The sequence below is a fragment of the Caretta caretta genome, chromosome 1 (genome assembly GCF_965140235.1).
Source record: "Caretta caretta isolate rCarCar2 chromosome 1, rCarCar1.hap1, whole genome shotgun sequence".
Classification (NCBI taxonomy): Eukaryota; Metazoa; Chordata; order Testudines; family Cheloniidae; genus Caretta; species Caretta caretta.
This window is the reverse complement of record NC_134206.1, coordinates 28,682,594-28,703,049: the sequence shown is the minus strand read 5'-3', so window position 1 is coordinate 28,703,049 and position 20,456 is coordinate 28,682,594. Positions and strand designations below refer to the sequence as shown.

The 20,456-nt window shown below is 44.3% G+C and overlaps 1 protein-coding gene and 1 long non-coding RNA gene across 5 annotated transcripts in view; one reads left to right on the top strand and one right to left on the bottom strand.

Annotated features, from left to right (window-relative positions):
* The window catches only part of LOC142071584 (uncharacterized), a 61,923-nt gene extending 54,554 nt beyond the window's left edge, over positions 1-7,369 (top strand). The window contains exon 2 of the long non-coding RNA XR_012667701.1: positions 6,851-7,369. This is a non-coding gene — a long non-coding RNA (uncharacterized LOC142071584). The remainder of the gene's footprint in view (positions 1-6,850) is intronic.
* The window catches only part of PIWIL4 (piwi like RNA-mediated gene silencing 4), a 70,844-nt gene that overhangs the window by 717 nt on the left and 49,671 nt on the right, over positions 1-20,456 (bottom strand). For 3 of the 4 annotated variants that reach the window (XM_048843388.2, XM_075126824.1, XM_048843396.2), the window contains 4 exons: positions 15,037-15,107; positions 10,401-10,554; positions 9,903-10,028; positions 1,129-1,276 (listed from right to left, as the gene is read on the bottom strand). In XM_048843388.2, coding sequence (XP_048699345.2) covers positions 1,129-1,276; positions 9,903-10,028; positions 10,401-10,554; positions 15,037-15,107 — 499 coding nt within the window. The remainder of the gene's footprint in view (positions 1-1,128; positions 1,277-9,902; positions 10,029-10,400; positions 10,555-15,036; positions 15,108-20,456) is intronic. The other variant, XM_075126826.1, reaches the window with a different exon arrangement.

Genomic DNA, 20,456 nt, shown 5'->3' with positions numbered 1-20,456 from the left:
CCCAGCCACTGGTAGGCAGGAATTGCCCAAATTTGTACTGATGAAATTCAGCCAATAGAGGGCACTCCTGCATAATGAAAACATCGTATCCTTTATTCAAAGGTTATGTTGTATATACCTACTGGAGAGGTAGGCCACTTTCCCCCCCCCCCCCTTTTAGACTGCATCTGCCTTCAATTTCTTAAATACCTGCTGAAGGGAAGGATTCACACCTTCAGCTCTCCTCTTCCCACCCCCGCATCAAGACAAGTATAATCCCATCCAGGATCCCGGGTACATACTCAGGTGGCTAGCCTGGACTGCTGTGGCTACTCTGCTATTTTTAGTGAGTTACCTCAATTAAAGCTATCTCTGGTACACCAACATGTGCTGCAACTGCATATCTTGAGTGCAGTGTAGACATACCTGAACAGTCTCAACCTTGAAATGGTGTGAACACTTCTACAGCTGAATGTGTAATGCAGGCTTTCTGCCTTTTCAATCATTGGCCTCTCTATTAAGTATGCCAACAAAGGTTCCAGTTCGTACCAATAATTGTGATATGGATACATGTCTACTAGGAACTGAATTAATATCACAAACACATTTTCCAAGGGGGTTTCAGCAAATACAGGCCTTTCAAAATAGCTTTTTGGCTCTAAAAAACAATCCTCTTGTCCTTGTAAATATCACCAATCAATTCTCAGCTAGAGAAGCTGCTCCTCCCACCACAGATGACGTGGGGGAGGTATGTGGGATCAAGTACCCTCCGCAGCGGAAGAAAGACAGAGCCCTCCCCGCAGGTAACTCTGGTGGGGTGGGGAGAGCGTGGTAGCCCCAGACTGGGTGCAGTACAAGAGGGTTGCTGGGTAGAAGATACATGTAGGGCAGTCACGTGTCCTCCCCTTTACATTGTGTCCCCTACTGCAGCATCTGGAGGCACAAGTCATCTATGCCTCCCACCATAACAGCAGCAGTGTGGCTATGATTGGGAGTTGCAGTCCTACCCTTTTTATAATAGCAGTACTGTGATAACTGCATTGAATCATCAAATGTGAAACAATGTGTGATTTCTTTCCAGTTTTATTTAAAACCAGCTGGAAAAATTACACTACTTTTAATAACGATTGTCTGTGACTATTTACTCACTGGCCAGTTGTAGTACAGGTGGCACATCTTGTACGTGAGGCGCTGCATGTGATCTGGTTTTAATCCACTGTTATCATACACAACATTATAGTATGTGGGATTGACAGTTCCCTGACGTGCTAGTTGGCTGATTAGGTAAAAGTCATACCTAAATAATTTAAAAAAAAAAACAGAATTAGTTTATGCGAACTTGACAGTTTATGCTCACTAATATTGCCTATTAGTTAAAATGAAAGGTGGTTCTTTATCATTTAAGGGCCTGTGATCTCACTTTCGCTGCTGTAAATCAGGAGTAACTCTACTGAAGTTAGTGGATTTACAATGCTGCAATCAGATTAAGGTTCTCCGAGCTAGATTCATATTGCCGCTAAGGCCCCTTTACAGCAGTCTGGCAGTGTAAAGGGGCCTTAGTGTAAATGACAATCTGATCCTCCTGTGCTTATACTCTAGACGAGTACAGGGCCGTGTCTACACTACAGAGTTTTATCCATAAAAGGCAGCTTTTGTCGACAAAATAGTGGAGGCGTGCCCACTATAATGCTACTTTTCGTGGCAAAAATGCCTTGTTTTGTCGACAAACTAAAACCATCCCGGTGAGACTTTTTGCGCAAAAGTTGTGTTGACAAAGTGCCAGTGTAGACACCGCACTTGATTTTATCGCTTCAATTGGCCTCCAGGAGGTGTCCCACTATGCCCATCCTGACTGCTCTGGTCAGCAATTTGAACTCTGCTGCCCCCCAGCCAGATAAACAACCATCCGCACCTCCCCTTTAAAGCCCTGGGAATTTTTGAAATTCCATTTCCTGTTTGCTGGAAAGGTCTCAACATATCTTCCCAGGCGACCATGGCAACCCCTCCTGCTGGACTACTGAGGAGCAGTGTTCCCTCTAATTTTTTACATCCATGTGTAACACATCACCTTCATATTGGTGCACATAACAAAATTCATTTGGTGGGGGTGGGGTGAAGGGGTTCGGAGGGGGCTCAGGGCTGGGGCAGACGGTTGGAGTGGTGGGGTGTGTGAGGGATCTGGCTGGGGGTGTGGGTTCTAGGGTGGGGCCAGGGAATGGGAGGGGGCTCAGGGCTGGGGCAGAGGGTTGGGGGCATGCGGGCTCTGGGGTGCAGGAGGGGGATCAGGGCTGGGGTCCAGGGGGTGAGGGCTCCAGCTAGGTGGTGAAGGCTCTGGGGATGAGGGGTTCAGAGTCTGGGAGGGGGCTCAGGGCTGGGACAGAGGGCTGGGGTGCGGGCTCTGGGGTGGGGCCAGGGATGAGGGGTTTCGGGTGCAGGCTGCCCATGGCTGCGGGGGGGAGAAAGGACTCCCCCCAGACCTCTCTCGCCGCAGCAGCTTGGGAACGGGGAGAGGCACCTCTCGCCAGCTGTGGCAGCTCTGGCAGGGCTGGGCCAGGGTTCCTCTCCCCAGTAACTCTGGTGGGCCTGGGCTAGGCCAAGGGAGGGTCTCCTCTCCCCTCACCGCAGAGGTCTGTACTGGGGCCAGTGGGGAGAGGCACCCCTCCTTTCCCCCCTGCTGCAGGTCCATGCTGGGACCGACATGGAGGGGTGCCTCTCCCTGCTGCAACAAGTCCGTGCTGCGACCCGAGGGGCGTGGGGGGTGATGCGCCTCGCCCTGCCGCCGCAGGTCCATGCTGGGGTAAAAGCATCTCTCCCTGCCGCAGCACCAAGCCCCTGCACGGGAATTAATAGGCAGCTGCGCAGCCACGCAGCTTAGAGGGAACTTAGCTGAGGATCTGCTGGATCTGCTCTGTATTTGGGGAGAGGAGGCTGTGCAGTCCCAGCTGCACTTCAGCCATAGGAATTTCAATACCTAAGGGTAGATTTCTTGAGGCTTGTACAAAAAGGGGCATGCCCTGGACATGGTGCAATGCAGAGCGAAGATAAGGGAGCTGAGGCAGGCGTACCAGAAGGCGAGGGAGGCAAACCATCGCTCTAGTGCTGCACCCAAGACCTCCTTTCTATAAGGAGCTGGACACTATCCTCAGAGGCGACCCCACCTCCACCGCCAAGAGCTCCATGGATACTTGGGCAGGCCTGCAGGTGGCAGGAGGACGTAACCTGGAGGACAAAGTCGTTGATGAAAAGATGAGATAGACGATGATTTGGAGCCCACGGTGGGGTTGCCCAGTGGGGCATGCAGCCAGGAACTGTTCACCACTCTGGAGGTGTCTAGCCTGTATCAGCAGTTGCTCTCCAGCAAGCAAGAAGCAGGAGAGGAGATGCCTGCTAAGCGGCTGTGCTTTGTGTAGTGCGGAGGTGGGTTCAGGTACAGAAATGCACAAAGCGTGCTGTGTTTCTGTGTGCTCGACATTTCCCTGTGCAGCTAATTAGTATGGCAGAAAAAACAGTTGCCTAACTTTTCGTAACTGTTGTTCTTCGAGATGTGTTGCTCATGTCCATTCCAAGTAGGGGTGTGTGTGCTGCAGACAGTTGCCAGAAGGTTTTTCCCCTAGCGGCATCTGTTGGGTTGGTCCAAGTGCCCCCTGAAGTCGCACCTTCATGGCGCCACATATTGGGCCCTGCTGACCCACCACCTCTTCAGTTCCTTCTTGCCGACTGGCTCCGACAGAAGGGTAGGCGGGTGGGTCTTGGAATGGACATGAGCAACACATCTTGAAGAAAAATAGTTACAAAAACCTAAGTAACTGTTTTTATTTCTTCGAGTGCTTGCTCATGTCAATTCCAAGTAGGTGACTCCCAAGCAGTTCCTAGGAAGAAGGGTCAGAGTTCAGTGGTTTGCAATTTGAAGAACTGCCCTGCCGAATGTGGCATCGTCTCTGGCTTGCTGTGTAATTGTGTAGCGTGACGTAAAGGTGTGGATCGACAACCATGTTGCAGCCCTGCAGATGACCTAGATCGGGACCTGCGCTAGGAATGCCACCGAGAACGCCTGCACCCTTATAGTGTGTGCCGTCAGCGTGGGGGCAGGAATGTTTCTCAAATCATAGCATGCCCGGTTACAGGCCGTGATCCACAAAGGTATTCTTTGGGACAATATGGGAAGTCCCTTCATCCTGTCTGTAATTGCAACAAAAAGTTGTGCTGACTTTCAAAACTGTTTCAATATAAAAAGCCAGCACTCACCTGATGTCCAGGGAGTGGAGCCTTTGCTCCTGGTTGTTGGCGTGTGCTTTAGGGAAGGAAGCTGGGAGAAAAATGTCCTGGTTTGTATAAAATTGTGAGACTACCTTTGGAAGAAACGCTGGGTGGGGCCTTAACTGAACCTTGTCCTGAGTGATCTAGTTTGAGACCAAGGGCAGAGTGATCGGAGTCTCCACCGACAGGTCTAGGAGAGTGGTGAATCTAGTGTTGGCAGGGCCATGCTGGTGCTATTAATATCAGTGATGCTGCTTCTCTTCTGACCTTAAGCAGGACCTTGTGAATGACTGGGATGGGTGGAAACGCATAGAGCACATGGTTCTTCCAGGGAAGAAGAAATGCATCTGCGATCAAGCCCAGGCTGTGACTCAGGAAGAAGCAGAATTGCAGACACTCCCTATTGTGCCTTGTTGCAAACAAATCTATATGGGGAGTTCCCCGCTGTTGGAAGATGTTGTTCATGACATCTGGTCGGATGGACCATTCGTGGTTGTGGAAGGACCTGCTGAGATGGTCCACCAGCTCATTCTGAGATCCCGGAAGGTATGTATCAAGTGGATTATGCAGAAGTCCCACAGCTTGAGGGCTTCCTGGCACAGGGGAGAGGAGTGAGCTCCACCCTGTCTGTTTATATAAAATATCACTGTTGTATTGTCTGTCAAGACTGACTGATACACACCTTCCCTCCAGATGGCTTTGGAAGGTCTGGCAGACTCGGCAAACTGCTCTTAGCTCCCTGACATTGATGTGTAGTGAGACTTCTGCTTGGATCCAGAGGCCTTGAGTTCTGAGCCTCCCTAGATGCGCTCCCCATCCCATTGCTGATGCATCTGTGACTGGAGACAGCGAAGGTTGGGGCGTGGAGAAGGGCCCCAACTGACTGCAGGTTGAGCCACCACAGGAGAGACTCGGTAACCAGTGGGGGAAGTGCAATCACCCTGTCCAGTCAGTCTAGACTCAGTCAGTATACTGATGCCAACCAAGACTGGAAAGGTCTGAGCCGCAGCCTTGCATGCTATGCTATATGTGTACAGGTGGCCATGTGTCCAAGAAGCTTCAAGCACTTCCTGTACTAGAAGTTGCTCGTGAGAGGCCTCTCTGAAAAGGGACAGGGAAGGCGGATAGGAGGGAGGGAAAAGAATTGGAGAGAATAACCCAATACTATCCTGCGCAGGACACAGTGGTCTGAAGTGATCTGGGCCCAAGCATGATAGAAGTGGGATAGACTGTTCAAGAAGGAAGGAGATGGATCTATGATTTGAATTGCTGTGTCATCCCCAGGCGCACCCTCGAAAGGTGTGCTTAGGTCCAGAGAACTGCCTCATAGACCCAGGCCCTTGGCTGGAAGGGGGTTGAGGCGGCCTTCGCATATGGTTTCGGCCCTGCTTCCTGCTGTAATCCTGCCTGGGCTGCAGAGGGTAGAAGCATGGAAGAATCTGGGGTTTAAAATGTTTTCTCTGTGGGGCTGGTGCATGAAGCCCCAGGGACTTCACTGTTGCCCATGAGTCCTTAAGGCTGTGAAGTTTAGAGTCTGTTTTCTCCAAAAACAAACGTGAGCCTTCGAAGGGAAGGTCTTGAATTCTTTTTGGAACTCATGTGGGAGGCCCGAAGCCTGCAGCCATGAGCTCCTTCTCACGTCAATCGCAGAGGACCTGGTTTGCGTCGCTGAGTCCGTCACATCCAGAGAGGCTTGCAAAGAGGTTCTTTCTACCACCTTGCCCTCATCCACAATAGCTGCAAATACTGTCCTAAATTCTCCCGGTAGCAACTCCTTAAACTTCCCCATTGCATTCCAGGAATTGAAATTATGGTGAATAAAGATCGCCTGCTAGTTTATTCTACCTTTGTTAGAAAGGTAGAATAAACCTTCTTAACAAAGAGGTCCAGCTTCTTCACATCCTTACCTTTGGGTGTTGGACCTTGCTGCCCCTGCTTCTCCTGTTCATTTGCAGCCGCTATCACCAATGAACCTGGCTGAGTGGGGGTAAGGAGATATTTGTACTGCTTTGATGGCACAAAGTACTTCCTCTCTGTCCCTTTAGTCGTGGGAGGCAGAGAGGCAGGCGTCTGCCACAATGTCATGGTAATGGTCTGAATGCTCTTTATGAGCAGCAAGGCCACTCTCGAAGGGCCCTTATGTCAGAATGTCCACCATAGGGTCCATTGCCTCAGTCACCTCCTCCACCTGGAGTCTCAGATTTGGGCCACTCTCTTCAACAGCTCCTGGTGAGCCCTGTTGTCCATTGGAGTCGGTGTCACCAATGTCCCTGCCACCACTTCATCCGGGGAAGATGAAGATGATGGCTGGGTTGGTACCGGGCCCTCCTGTCCCTCCGGCTCACAGGGTCCGACCTGTGTTGGTTCCTCAGTTGTGGTGCCAGGCTCAGCACCAGCCCTGATCTTGGTACTGGCCTCAGTGCCGTGCTCCTGTGTAGAACACTTACCCCTGCCCCCCAGCCAACGCTCACTCATGCTTGGGGTGTTCGCCAAGATGTGTGCTTGCCAAGGGTTAGTGAGAAAGTGACTGTTGTTAGCGGATGTGCATTTTACTGAAATGTTTCAATGCTGTGTGTGAACTTAACAATCACACTTCTGTGTATTGTTTCTTAAGCTTCTACAGATGTGGCTTCAGGGGCAACCCCTACACTCTGGCACAGCATCTCGGCCAGATAAGAAAGCGACAGAGCAAAGACGACATGTTCCGGAAGGTGCTGCAGTTCTCCAATAAAGAGAAAAGGGAACCCTGGGAATGGAGGGACGCCAAAAGGCAGGACAGAAAAGAAGATCAGAAGTTCATTAAGGACATTACTGTGCAGATGATTCAAATCATGGAGGAGCAAACGCAGATGCTGAAGTCCTTAATAATGTTGCAGACTGACCAGATGCATGCCCACCCTCCCCTGCAGCACATTCGAAACTCTTTTCCGTGCCCCTCAACTCCACTCTAACATTCTTTTCCACTTTCCAAGACTTCTGTTTCCCATTCACTCCACTCCCTCAGACAACTTTCAGAATGATAGCGAGACCTATGCATAGCTCTGAAAGTCTGCCCTTCCCTGGCACCTCCTTTCCCACCAAGCGTTTGTGTGTTTTGTTTTTTGTGCAATAAAAGCAAAGTTTTGAACGATAAGTAATCTTTGTGTCCTACAAATTGAGACAGATGGCACTACCAAGACATACCCATGCAGTTTAATCATTTGCTTACTGGAATTTAAGGCCCAAAAATTCATAATTGTTTCCCAGGAAAACTAGATGTAATGTAACACTGCTGTACCGAGCACAGGGATATACATTACTGGTTCTAATTTTCAAAGAGCTGCCTCAAAGCTTCCCTGATTCGAATTGCCCCCCTCTGTGCCCCCGATAGCTCTGGTATCTGGCTCCTCAAAATCAGCAGCCAAGCAGTCTGCCTCAGCACTCCACCCCTAAGCAAACCTTACACCCTGAGCTTCACAAATATTATGCAACATAAAACACATGGCTGTGACCATGGGAATATTATCCTCATTGAGGTCTAACCCATCATAAAAGGCATCATGAGTGCACCTTTAATCTGCCAAAGGCACATTCCACGGTCATCCGGCACCTACTCAGTGTGCTGTTGAACCGCTCCTTACTGCTATCCAGGTTTCCTGTGTAAGGTTTCATGAGCCATGACTGTAAGGGGTACGCCGGATCTCCCAGGATCACTATGAGCATTTCAACATCCCCCCCTGTAATCTTCTGGTATGGAAAGAAAGTCCCCACTTGCAGCTTTCTGTACAGGCTGGTGTTCCTGAAGATGCCTGCATCATGCACGTTCCCAGACCGCTTCTCCTTGATGTCAGTGAAACGTCCATAGTGATCCACAAGTGCCTGCAATACCATGGAGAAGTACCCCTTCCTATTAATGTACTCTATTGCAAGGTGGTCTGGTCCCAAAATTGGCATACATGTACCATCTCTCGCCCCTCTGCAGTTAGGAAAACCCATTTCTGCAAAGCTGTCCACTATTTCACACACATTTCCCAGAGTCAGGGTCCTTTGTAGCAGGATGCGATTAATGGCCCTCCACACTTTCGTTAACGCAGCCCCAACGGTCGACTTTCTGACTCCAAACTGATTCATGACTGACCAGTAGCAGGCTGGAGTCACCAGCTTCCACACTGTGATTGCCACGCGCTTCTCTACCGATAGGGCAACTCGGGGTCCGGTGTCCTAGTGCCGCTGTGAACTCCGCACAGAGTTCCAAGAAGGTGGCTTTCTGCATCTGAAAGTTCTGTAGCCACTGTTCATCATCCCAGACAAGCATGACAATACGATCCCACCACTCACTGCTTGTTTCCCAAGCCCAAAAGTGATGGTCCACACTGTGAAGCTGTTCCGTGAATGCCAACAGAAATCTAAGTTGCTACTATCCATATCAAACAGCAAGTGAGGCAACTGGGAATCCTGTTCAGTGAGGAATTTCATGATTAACTGCACTGCCATCCGCAATGTCTTAGTGACAGTTATCAGAGCATAGGAGAGCAGTGCGGGATCCAACCCTTCACACACAGATGCCGGGGTGCACAGCGAACAAGGGCTGTTGAAAAATGCCACGAAAGAAAGCTGGAAGCCCACAGAATGCTGGGATGGAAAACAATGCATTATGGGATGTTGAGCCCAGTTCCAAGGTGCACTGCGATCCACTCCACCTTCCCACAAGACTTAGTGGCAGAAGGTGTCGAGCTGAACTGTGGGATAGATACTCACAATACACTTCTTACACTGTCAATGCTAGTGCCTGACGACAGATGGAGAGTAGTGTGAACATGCAATACCGATTTTTATTATAGCACTTTGAGTGTCGACATAACTTTTGTTGACAAAACTCTGTAGTGTAGACAAGGCCCAGCTTAAAATCTTGGCTGAAATGTTATGTTTGGGTTTGAAAAGGACATTAAAATGCAGACCTTTTTCCTTGTTAGGTTTCTGAGTTTGTCATCTCTGTATCAATGTCTATTAATGTATCTTCTTTGGCTAGTTACATTAATATTAATACCTATAACCAGTATAACAGAGAAAATATAACTTTAGAATTCTGATATGGGTCTGATTTGCCCATGCATTACTCTAGCTTCATGCCAGTGAAATCAATGGATTTATACCAACATAAATCTGGAGTAATGCACGAGCAAATCAGACCCACATGAGAATCCTAAAGTTGTATTTTCTCTGGGTTTTTTTTTTTTGTGGATTTATCTTTTAAAATATAATGTAAAGATGAATGGATTATATTGGTACATACATTTTGTATACTATAACTGTCATTTTTAAAAATTAATGCAGATTTATGTACTCTTTCAATTTGGTTAGTCTCATTCAGTGCAGAACACTGTATATTTCACTTTTAATAGGTGTTTCAAAATCAGAATTTTTGTACAGGGATTAAATGTAAAATGAATTGTGTTCACTGAAGAAATTCTACAAGCATATCTGAAAACAGATATATTTACTCCTTCAAACAAATTATACTGTATGCTTGTTGAATTAGGAGAGCTGAACAAATTTCAGGGTGCCTTTCTAACCTGAAGTTTTAGAACACTCCTGCTTAATAACATTATGCTCCCTTAATCTGATATTCAAATTATACTCTGTGAAGGAGACAGCAGGTTCTATCGGTTTGACGCAAGTATACTTGCCATTCAGGACGAGTAGCCTCTGTGTCAACAATAGTGCCAACAGGTGGGTTTTGCAGGCTTCTGTTTGCCTCTGCAAAGAATCGAGGAATGCATTTCTTCCTGACCACAATCACTGACACTTTGGGACTTGAAATAAAGGACAAATATAAAGTAGCTATAATAAATGATTTCATATTACCTCTTTCCTAGTTATAAAAGGACTAAGAATAGAAACAGGCAGATGGCTTGAATTATGTTGCCATATCTCATACAGAATGTTCTACTTGTCTTTTATAGGGCATCTAAACAATGGGTTATGTTTGAGAGCTGAAAGAACACATCAAGTTACACGATAGTGTCTGTAAGTCCTCAGTCTCTTTGGAAATCAGCAACGTCAACCAGAATTTTATGTTTTCATATATATTTCTATAGGGCATTACATAATAGATATAAGTGCATTGAACTTGCTTTGATTTCTCCAACATGGAACGGGGCGGGCGGGGAAGAAATTCTAGTTACCTGTAATTAGTAGTTAATTCTGTGAGGACACTAAGTAGTTGTGGGACCTCATAATCCACAACCATCTTCAGCTGGCCATCTGCAACACCATCACGGTATACTATGATGCGCGCAGGCAATTCACAATTATACTTGTGCCACTTGCTGATGGCTCCTATAGTACATACCGCATCAGTAAGGAGAGAGTGATCAGGGTTTATTTCTTTGCAACCTAATTTAATATTAATATTCTTGTTTTCTTTTGTAACAATATGCAATCATTCTGTTTTGATTTTCATAGAATATAGTGTCATAAAAATAGTACTGGAGATAAAATGTTATATGATCTAGCCCTGGCACTAGAGGTAATAAATTTCCCTCTCTGCTAAAATGCGTACTGTACTGTATGTGCTATTAATAGTAACAGCAAGTTCTCTGATGCATTTTTGTTTCACTTGAATGTTTTTAATGCATTAATATACAACATATTATTTTATGAAACTTGTAGTACAAATTAATTCCTGGTGTTAATGACTCAAATAAATCGATTGTATCTTTTTATTGTGATTTCCTGTATTTTATATACAGTTGGCTCCACCAAATGTTCATGATTTACAAAAAGCTAAGCACAGTTTTTAATCAATTCCAAGTACCAAAGAAAACTGCACATGCTTATATTTAACATTCTGTAAATACAGACTACCTAATGCAGAACACTATATATTTCTGTGCATTGTGGTAAACCCAGGACAAACAACTACAAAAGTGGGGTAGTAACTAATCCCAGGGTTTTAAAAGGCCCCTCCCTATCCACTGAGGAGAGAGAACCATGGGGCAATAAGGTTCAGCTGGAAAAGGGGTTACTAGGGAACCAATTAGGTTCAGCTGATTCCAACTACTTGGGACCTTTTAAAACCCTCCCCTGGGTGGAAGGAGGGGGAGAGTGAGGGAGTGAGAGGAGCAGGGAAGTTGCCAGTAGGCTGTTTGCAGCAAGACACCAGACCTCCCAGTAGGGAGGCTGCACTCGCTCCCCAGAAGGGAAGAAAAACAAGCACAAGGGACTGACTGAGGAGAGGAGTAGCAGGACCCTGTGCCACCTATAAGGATTCGCCTTGCCCCAAACCTGAGTCTCCAAGGCTAAAAAGGACTGAGCCTACTGAGGCGAACAAGGTATTTTGCCAAAGCATATAATAAACATACACTACAAACACACATCCACCTTAGATCTATTTAAAGCTGAGCACAATTTATAATTAGGGCTGTTGATTAATCGCAGTTAACTACGCGATTAACACAAAAAATGAATTGCGATTAATCACAGTTTTAATCGCACTGTTAAACAATAGAATACCAATTGAAATGTATTCAATATTTTGTATGTTTTTCTACATTTTCAAATATATTGATTTCAATTACAACACAGAATACAAAGTGTACAGTGCTCACTTTATATTATTTTTTATTAGAAACATTTGCACTGTAAACAAGATAAACAAAAGCACAGGTGCCGACTCCATGAGTGCTTGGGGGGAAAAAATGTGGGTGCTAAGCAAGTACGGTAGTGCAATCTTTTTATCGTGAAAGTGCAACTTACAAATGAAGATTTTTTTTGTTATTTAACTGCACTCAAAAACTAAACAATGTAAAACTTTAGAGCCTACAAGTCCACTCAGTCCTACTTCTTATTCAGCTGATCGCCAAGACAAGTTTGTTTACATTTATGGGAGACAATGCTGTCTCCCTCGCTTCTTATTTACAATGTCACTTGAAAGTGAGAACAGGTGATCGCACGGCACTTTTGTAGCTGGCACTGCAAGGTATTTACATGCCAGATATGCTAAACACTTGTGTGCCCCTTCGTGCTTCAACCACCATTCCAGAGGACATGCTTCCATGCTGATGACGCTTGTGTCATAAATATAAAGGGAAGGGTAAACCCCTTTGAAATCCCTCCTGGCCAGGGGAAAGCTCCTCTCACCTGTAAAGGGTTAAGAAGCTAAAGGTAACCTCGCTGGCACCTGACCAAAATGACCAATGAGGAGACAAGATACTTTCAAAAGCTGGGAGGAGGGAGAGAAACAAAGGGTCTGTGTGTCTGTCTGTATGCTGGTTTCTGCAGGGGATAGACCAGGAATGGAGTCTTAGAACTTTTAGTAAGTAATCTAGCTAGGTATGTGTTAGATTATGATTTCTTTAAATGGCTGAGAAAAGAATTGTGCTGAATAGAATAACTGTTTCTGTCTGTGTATCTTTTTTGTAACTTAAGGTTTTGCCTAGAGGGGTTCTCTATGTTTTTGAATCTAATTACCCTGTAAGATATCTACCATCCTGATTTTACAGGGGGGATTTCTTTACTTCTATTTTCATTAAAAGTCTTCTTGTAAGAAAACTGAATACTTTTTCATTGTTCTCAGATCCAAGGGTTTAGGTCTGTGGTCACCTATGCAAATTGGTGAAGCTTTTTATCCAACATTTCCCAGGAAAGGGGGGGGTGCAAGTGTTGGGAGGATTGTTCATTGTTCTTAAGATCCAAGGGTCTGGGTCTGTAATCACCTAGGCAAATTGGTGAGGCTTTTTACCAAACCTTGTCCAGGAAGTATAGGCACCTATTACCCTCCCACCCCCGTCCCAATTTTTCACACTTGCTATCTGGTCACCCTAGAATTGTATGTCTCCTGCTCTGTGGTTTTACCCAGATTCTGCCATAAATTTCATGTTATAGCAGTCTCAGATGATGACCCAGCACATGTTGTTCATTTTAAGAACACTTTCACTGCTTTGACAAAATGCAAAGAAGGTACCAATGTGAGATTTCTAAAGATAGCTACAGCACTCAACCCAAGGTTTAAGAATCTGAAGTGCCATCCAAAATCTGAGAGGGATGAAGTGTGGAACATGCTTTAAGAAGTCTTAAAAGAGCAGCATTCCCATGTGGAAACTACAGAACATGAACCACCAAAAAAGAAAATCAATTTTCTGTTGGTGGCATCTGACTCAGATGATGAAAATGAACATGCATCGGTACGCACTGTTCTGGATCGTTATCCAGCAGAACCAGTCATCACCAGCATGGATTCATGTCCTCTGGAATTGTGGTTGAAACATGAAGGGACATAGGAATCTTTAGCGCATCTAGCATGTAAATATCTTGCGACATCGGCTACAACAGTGCAATGCGAATGCCTGTTCTAACTTTCAGGTGACACTGTAAACAAGAAGCAGGCAGCATTATCTCCTACAAATGTAAACAAACTTGTTTATCTGAGTGATTGGCTGAACAAGAATTAGGACTGGGTGGACTTGTAGGCTCTTAAGTTTTACATGGCATTCAAAAATAAAACTTTTTTTTGTACATAATTCTACATTTGTAAGTTCAACTTTCATGATAAATAGATTGCACTACAGTTCTTGTATTAGGCAAATTATGGGCCAAAGCCTACCACAATAAATGGAAACATTCCCACTGATGTTAATGCACTTTGGATCAGGATATAAGTGGCCTCTTCCCCACCAGGCCCACTACTCCTAAAAGTGATGGCTAGACTCTGGCAGCCTTAGCACTGGTGACAGGCAGGCTCATCATCTGCCCCTCTTAAAGTGATAGCAACATTGGAATCATCTCTCTGAAGACTTATACTAAATCTACACTGCAGGCTTCTTTTGACAGTGTGTAGTGTAGTGTACATAGCTCGCCTCCCAGCACAGATATAAACAGCAGTGTTGATGGTGAGACATGGCTTAGGCAAGTAAACATACATCTGAAGGGGCAGGTTGGGGGTGCGCTATGTAACCAAGTACATACCCTACATGGCTCTGCTTGCCCAAACCATGCCTCCCTGTCTATACTGCTATTTTTAGCCATGTAATGTCCCAGTGCATAAGCATTTCCCTGCTGCAGGAAAAGACTCTGGTGGGGAAGCTACTGAAGCCTTTCGAAACTGCCAGAGCATTTTACTGAGTTGACACATACTGCAGCGTGAAGCTACACATACCCTGCATGCTGCTGAAAGTGGTGTGTAGTATAGACGTAAGCCTTAGGAAGACCACACTTGGTTCTTGGGAGGTTTTCTTCACAACCACAAGAGCTAGAAATGGGGTTGAGGTGGTTTGTTTTTTTGGTAGAGCTTGGATTCTACAGATGCTGAAGAAGCAGAAAAGAGTCCTACTCACGCTGGATGAGTGAAATTTTCAAGGTCTCTTACTATATATTACCATGTAATTTTGATTATATATTTAGATAGCATACCTTGTGAGCCTTACTATTTACAAATACGTAATAAGTAAAGGTTCCTGTCCCAAGGAGCTTACAAAGTGAGAACATGGGAGTAGTACTCCGTATAGTGAATAAGGAATATTCCTGTGACTAAGGATTTACAAGTTAAAGCCCTAACTTATTATCAAAAGAACCAATGAAAGAATATAATAATTTACAAAATACAGAGTAATTGGTGTAATGATGTTGTGCATTTGGTTTTAAAACTAGTCTAGGTAGCTAATTTCTGTAATAAGAGTTTCTATAATACTACAGTTTCTGATGCATTGTGAAATTCATTTACACAGGAGATTAGAACGTAATGCAAACAATACATTGAGACATAGCCAATAATCAACCTATAAACTGTATTGTTCTAACTTTAAAAGGTACATGACATTATACCTTTCATGCAGACTTTTAAACAATCTGCGATATCAGTCCCTGTATTCCGAAGGACGCAGCGAGAGAACCACCTAAAAATAAGTAGTAAGTTACTAGGCAACCATTACAATTGTGTTCTTCTGAGTTCTGCATTACTTTCACTCCACGTTTCCTTTACTATTGGCTACGCTTCTCATAAAATCATACAGCCATCACCTGAAACTACCAATAAAGGGAGGACTCTTCAAAGTAGGATAGCTTGAGGTGGATATGAAATCCAGATCCTGAGCAATGCAGTAGAACAGGTCAGACCTGCCTTATTCCCCTGGATTTATGAGCTACATTTTTCAAACTCGATGTCTAGTTAGCTCACACTGACTCCATTGGCAGATTAAGGTGTTCACAAGCTCTGAAAATTAGCTACTTAGTGTCTAAAGTTGGCCACCCAAAACACTGAGGAATCTGAAGTTAGAGGCCACTTTTGAAACTTGAGATTCAACCTCTTGTCCTTCTTTCCTTCTCTGTAAAATGCTTACATCTCTTACTGGGATGTTGTAAGATGACTACACTATATTTGTGAGGCAATTCCAGATTCTCAGATGGAAGGTTCTATGTAAATGCTAATTATTAATTATTATTATTATTATTACTACTACATGCAGAGGGTGGGGTACACCAAAGAACTGGACTGAACATATATAGAGGGAACATTAACATCCATTCAGCACTGAGAAGTTGACCGACCACATCATGACAGCTTATAATGCAGCCCATCAGGGCTGCCAACAAGTCTTTCCAGGTTCAGAATTGTGAAGACACTATCATGCATTAATAAAATAGCTGACTTGGTTACAATGTTTGTTTAACTCTAGAGTTCTTCATAAATAAAGCTGTGTGGTTTCAATGGTTTAAAAATACACCCTTACTGGATTACTGTAAAAAAATAGCTTTACTTTGAAAAAATTAAGTTTGTGTTGGTTGCTGAATATACCCCCAAACACGTAAACCATCACAATATTTAACTTCATACAGACCTCTGAATGCAAAGAAATTTCTTTTTCTAACATTGCATTTATATCACAACAACAAAATTAAATTGTCACCATTCTATCTTCTGAAGAGTCTACAGACCGAATATTGTATTAACAAACACTTGCCCTGACACTGTATGAATTAAGGATTTGCAATCAATCCACTATCATTATACCAGGTCCAAACTCCAAAATGTTCTATATAAATAATAATATAAACATTATTTTATATGTATATAGCACCTTTTATCCTAAAGCACCCCATAAACTACTATACAAGTCATATACAGGAGTCACTTAATCTATCTTTGGGGCAAAAAAAGGCAGCTGTTTAATACTAAGAGAGAAAGTGAAAAGAACACTATATCCAATTTAGTAGGCAGGATGTAATTACCTAATTTAGCAAAGACACCTGAGTTAACACCCATATTCTTCCAAAAAATTCCCTTGTCTTTCAATAATACACGCGGTTGAATTTTACATCCTATCCAAAAACCAACACATTCATAGGCAGCGACTCTATGGGTGCTCCAGCCCTAGAGCACTCAGGGAAAAAATAATTAGTGGGTGCTTAGCACCCACCAGCAGCCAGTACCCCCCTCCCTCCCAGTGCCTCCCACCCGAATCAATCAGCTGTGTGGGTGTGCAAGAGGTGCTGGGAGAGAGAATGGGAGGAGCAGAGCTGGGATGTGCTCGGGGCAGGGGGTGGAACTGGGTGGGAAGAGGCGGGATGGGGGGTGGAGCGGGGGAGGGAAGAGGTGGGGCTTTGGGGGAAAGGGTGGAGTGGGGGCCAGGCCTGGGGCAAAGCAGTGGCAGGAAGAGGTGGGGCAGAGGCGTGGGTGGAGGGGTGAAGTGGAGGCGGGGCCTGGGACTGAGCAGGGGTTGAGCACCCAGAGAAAGGAGAAAGCCAGCGCCAGTGAGCACATCCAATGTGGGAGTAGAACCCAAGAGTCCCAACTCCCAGTCCCCTTGCTCACAACATTAAACACTGCCTTCCTTAATATTTATCAATAAACATTAAAGACCCACATGGTACTCCTGATCCACATATACAACTACTATCAGTATCAACTGGAAGTGATGCCTAGTGACCACGGATGTGATATTGTCTTTAACGTGGAAGACACCTCAAACGGCTCATAACAGATGATCTTACATATCATATATCATATATATATCATATATCATATATTCTGCAATACTTAGGAACTGTTTGAGTGATGGATGGAATAAGGGCATAAACTTGCTGTTGCTGAAGTTGATGGTAAAACATTTATGGCTGATAGGCACAGGCTCATGTCTAAATGGCCATTTTTAAGACTTCTACAGTCTTTGTGGATTTAAAAGTCATTTGAAGTTATTTCACATTTGTTTTAAACTCTCGTTTTCTTTGGTGTACTTAAGGGATTACAAAGAAAAACACAAAATTATTGACTTTTAAAATAAATTATATTTAAACCATACTGGCTTGAAATGATAGTGGTGACTTACTAAGTCGGACTCAGTATGAAGTAGGATATTAAGTATGTATATATGTACAGAAGTGAATGAATGATAATGACACCATTCTGCTAGTGGATGAATTTCTAGCATACACAAAATGGGAACAGCCTTGTAGTTTTGTAAATTATGCATCTCACTTTGTCAATTATCTGGTTATCTTTTGCAATGTAGTAGGTGAAAAGTTAGAATGATTTTGTATACAATAAAATGCTTTCCAACAGTTAAACAAAACATCCTCCTTCCACCCTGTGTTTGTAAATTGGAATTCTACTTATCTACATAAGAAAAATCTACTTCTAAATAGAGTGGAACACCTGAGATGGTGTGAGTGGTGATGCAGTATGCAGTAATACAACAATTCAAAGATTCCTGTGCTCCTCATTGAATCCTGACTACCATAGGCCTGATTCCCCCTCCCATTACTCCAATTTTACCACTATTTAACTCCACTGACTTTAGTAGAGCTACTCCAGTGTAGTGTGTAGAAAATCAAGACAATAGATGACTTTATGTTTCAATGAATGAGCACCTGCTGGGTTTTTTTGGCAGCATGCAGGCCACTGTAGACCTTTTCCAATGTACTTCTATTACCACTGCTCTTATCAGTCACCATTGTTGAACAGCACATTGTCCACTAGGTACTGGTGTCCCCTCTCCGCTCTGGAGATAGAGCGCACCAACTCAAGTAAAGAAGCCAAAGTCTTACACTTCGATACAGAGATTTTTAAGGCCAGAAGAGACCACTGTGATCTAGTCTGATCTCCTACATAACACAGACCACAGAACTTCCCTGAATTAATTTCTGCTTCATGTCCAATAGTTGTGATTGAACTAAAGCACATCTTTTAGAAAAGCATCCAATGTTTATGTCATAAATATAAAGGGAAGGGTAAACCCCTTTGAAATCCCTCCTGGCCAGGGGAAAGCTCCTCTCACCTGTAAAGGGTTAAGAAGCTAAAGGTAACCTCGCTGGCACCTGACCAAAATGACCAATGAGGAGACAAGATACTTTCAAAAGCTGGGAGGAGGGAGACAAACAAAGGGTTTGTGTCTGTCTGTATGCTGCTCTTGCCAGAGACAGAACAGGAATGGAGTCTTAGAACTTTTAGTAAGTAATCTAGCTAGGTATGTGTTAGATTATGATTTCTTTAAATGGCTGAGAAAAGAATTGTGCTGAATAGAATAACTATTTCTGTCTGTGTACTTTTTTTGTAACTTAAGGTTTTGCCTAGAGGGGTTCTCTATGTTTTTGAATCTAATTACCCTGTAAGATATCTACCATCCTGATTTTACAGGGGGGATTTCTTTATTTCTATTTACTTCTATTTTTTATTAAAAGTCTTCTTGTAAAAACTGAATGCTTTTTCATTGTTCTCAGATCCAAGGGTTTGGGTCTGTGGTCACCTATGCAAATTGGTGAGGCTTTTTATCCAACATTTCCCAGGAAAGGGGGGGTGCAAGTGTTGGGAGGATTGTTCATTGTTCTTAAGATCCAAGGGTCTGGGTCTGTAGTCACCTAGGCAAATTGGTGAGGCTTTTTACTAAACCTTGTCCAGGAAGTGGGGTGCAAGGTTTTGGGAAGTATTTTGGGGGGAAAGACGCGTCCAAACAGCTCTTCCCCAGTAACCAGTATTAGTTTGGTGGTGGTAGCGGCCATTCCAAGGATAACGGGTGTAATATTTTGTACCTTGGGGAAGTTTTGACCTAAGCTGGTAAAGATAAGCTTAGGGGGTTTTTTCATGCAGGTCCCCACATCTGTACCCTAGAGTTCAGAGTGGGGGAGGAACCTTGACATGGTGGCACAGTGGTGGGATTAACCTGAAATCATTTTGAGATCCAGTTGAGATTTTTTGAACTAGAAATACAGATTTTAAAAAGGAATTTGTAGGAAGTCCAGAAAGCAGCTTTGAAACTGAAAGCAGCTTGGTTTCTCTCTGCTTTGTGGCCAAGCAGAGACAAAAGGGGATTATCTTGTGAATTGCAGGTTTTCTTTGCCTGGAGGCAGGGTACTTAACTCCTGCAGGGAAATTCACAGTCTTCCAACCCAGAGGTTTTTTTTTTCTTTTCTTCCTAAAAGTAAATAGGGGGTGTGTGTTCTACCCATTTGCTTTTTCTTTGGGCTGGGTAAGCAGGTTTCCAAGTAGTTGGAGGTTTTTTGCTTTAATTTGGGCCCAGAGCAGAGACAAGGGAATTGTCTTTTTCTGTAGGCTGACAGTCACTATCAGAGAATAGGTATTCTATTCCAGCACAGCAAAATTTTACAGCCAAGTTTTGTTTGTTTATTTCTAAACCTCGGGTGTAAAGTTAGTTAAAAACAGAGAGGTTAGAATGACCAAATCCTCAGCTCGACTACAGCTGGAATTAGCCAAATTTCAGGCTGAGGAAAGACAAAGGGAACATGAAAGACAGATAGAACTCATGCGGCTGGAGAAGGAGGTACAGGAGGCTGCCCACAAGAGGGAAATGGAGGCAAGGAAGCATGTGGAGGAGGAGAGGGAAAAAGAGAGGAAGCATGTGGAGGAGGAGAGGGAAAAAGAGAGGAAGCATGTGGAGGAGGAGAAGGAAAAAGAGAGGAAGCATGTGGAGGAGATGGAGAGGATAAAGGCCCAGCAGAATATACCAACAAACCCTAGCAATCCTTCTCCAGGTACCACTTCCCATCCCAGAAAGTTCCCCACCTACAAGGCAGGTGATGATACTGAGGCCTTCTTAGAAAACTTCGAAAGGGCCTGCCTTGGGTACAACATCTCTACTGACCAATACATGGTAGAGCTGAGGCCGCAGCTCAGTGGACCCTTAGCTGAGGTGGCAGCTGAAATGCCTAAAGAACACATGAACAAGTATGAACTGTTTAAATCCAAGGCGAGAGTCAGAATGGGGATAACACCCGAGCAGTCTCGTCGGAGG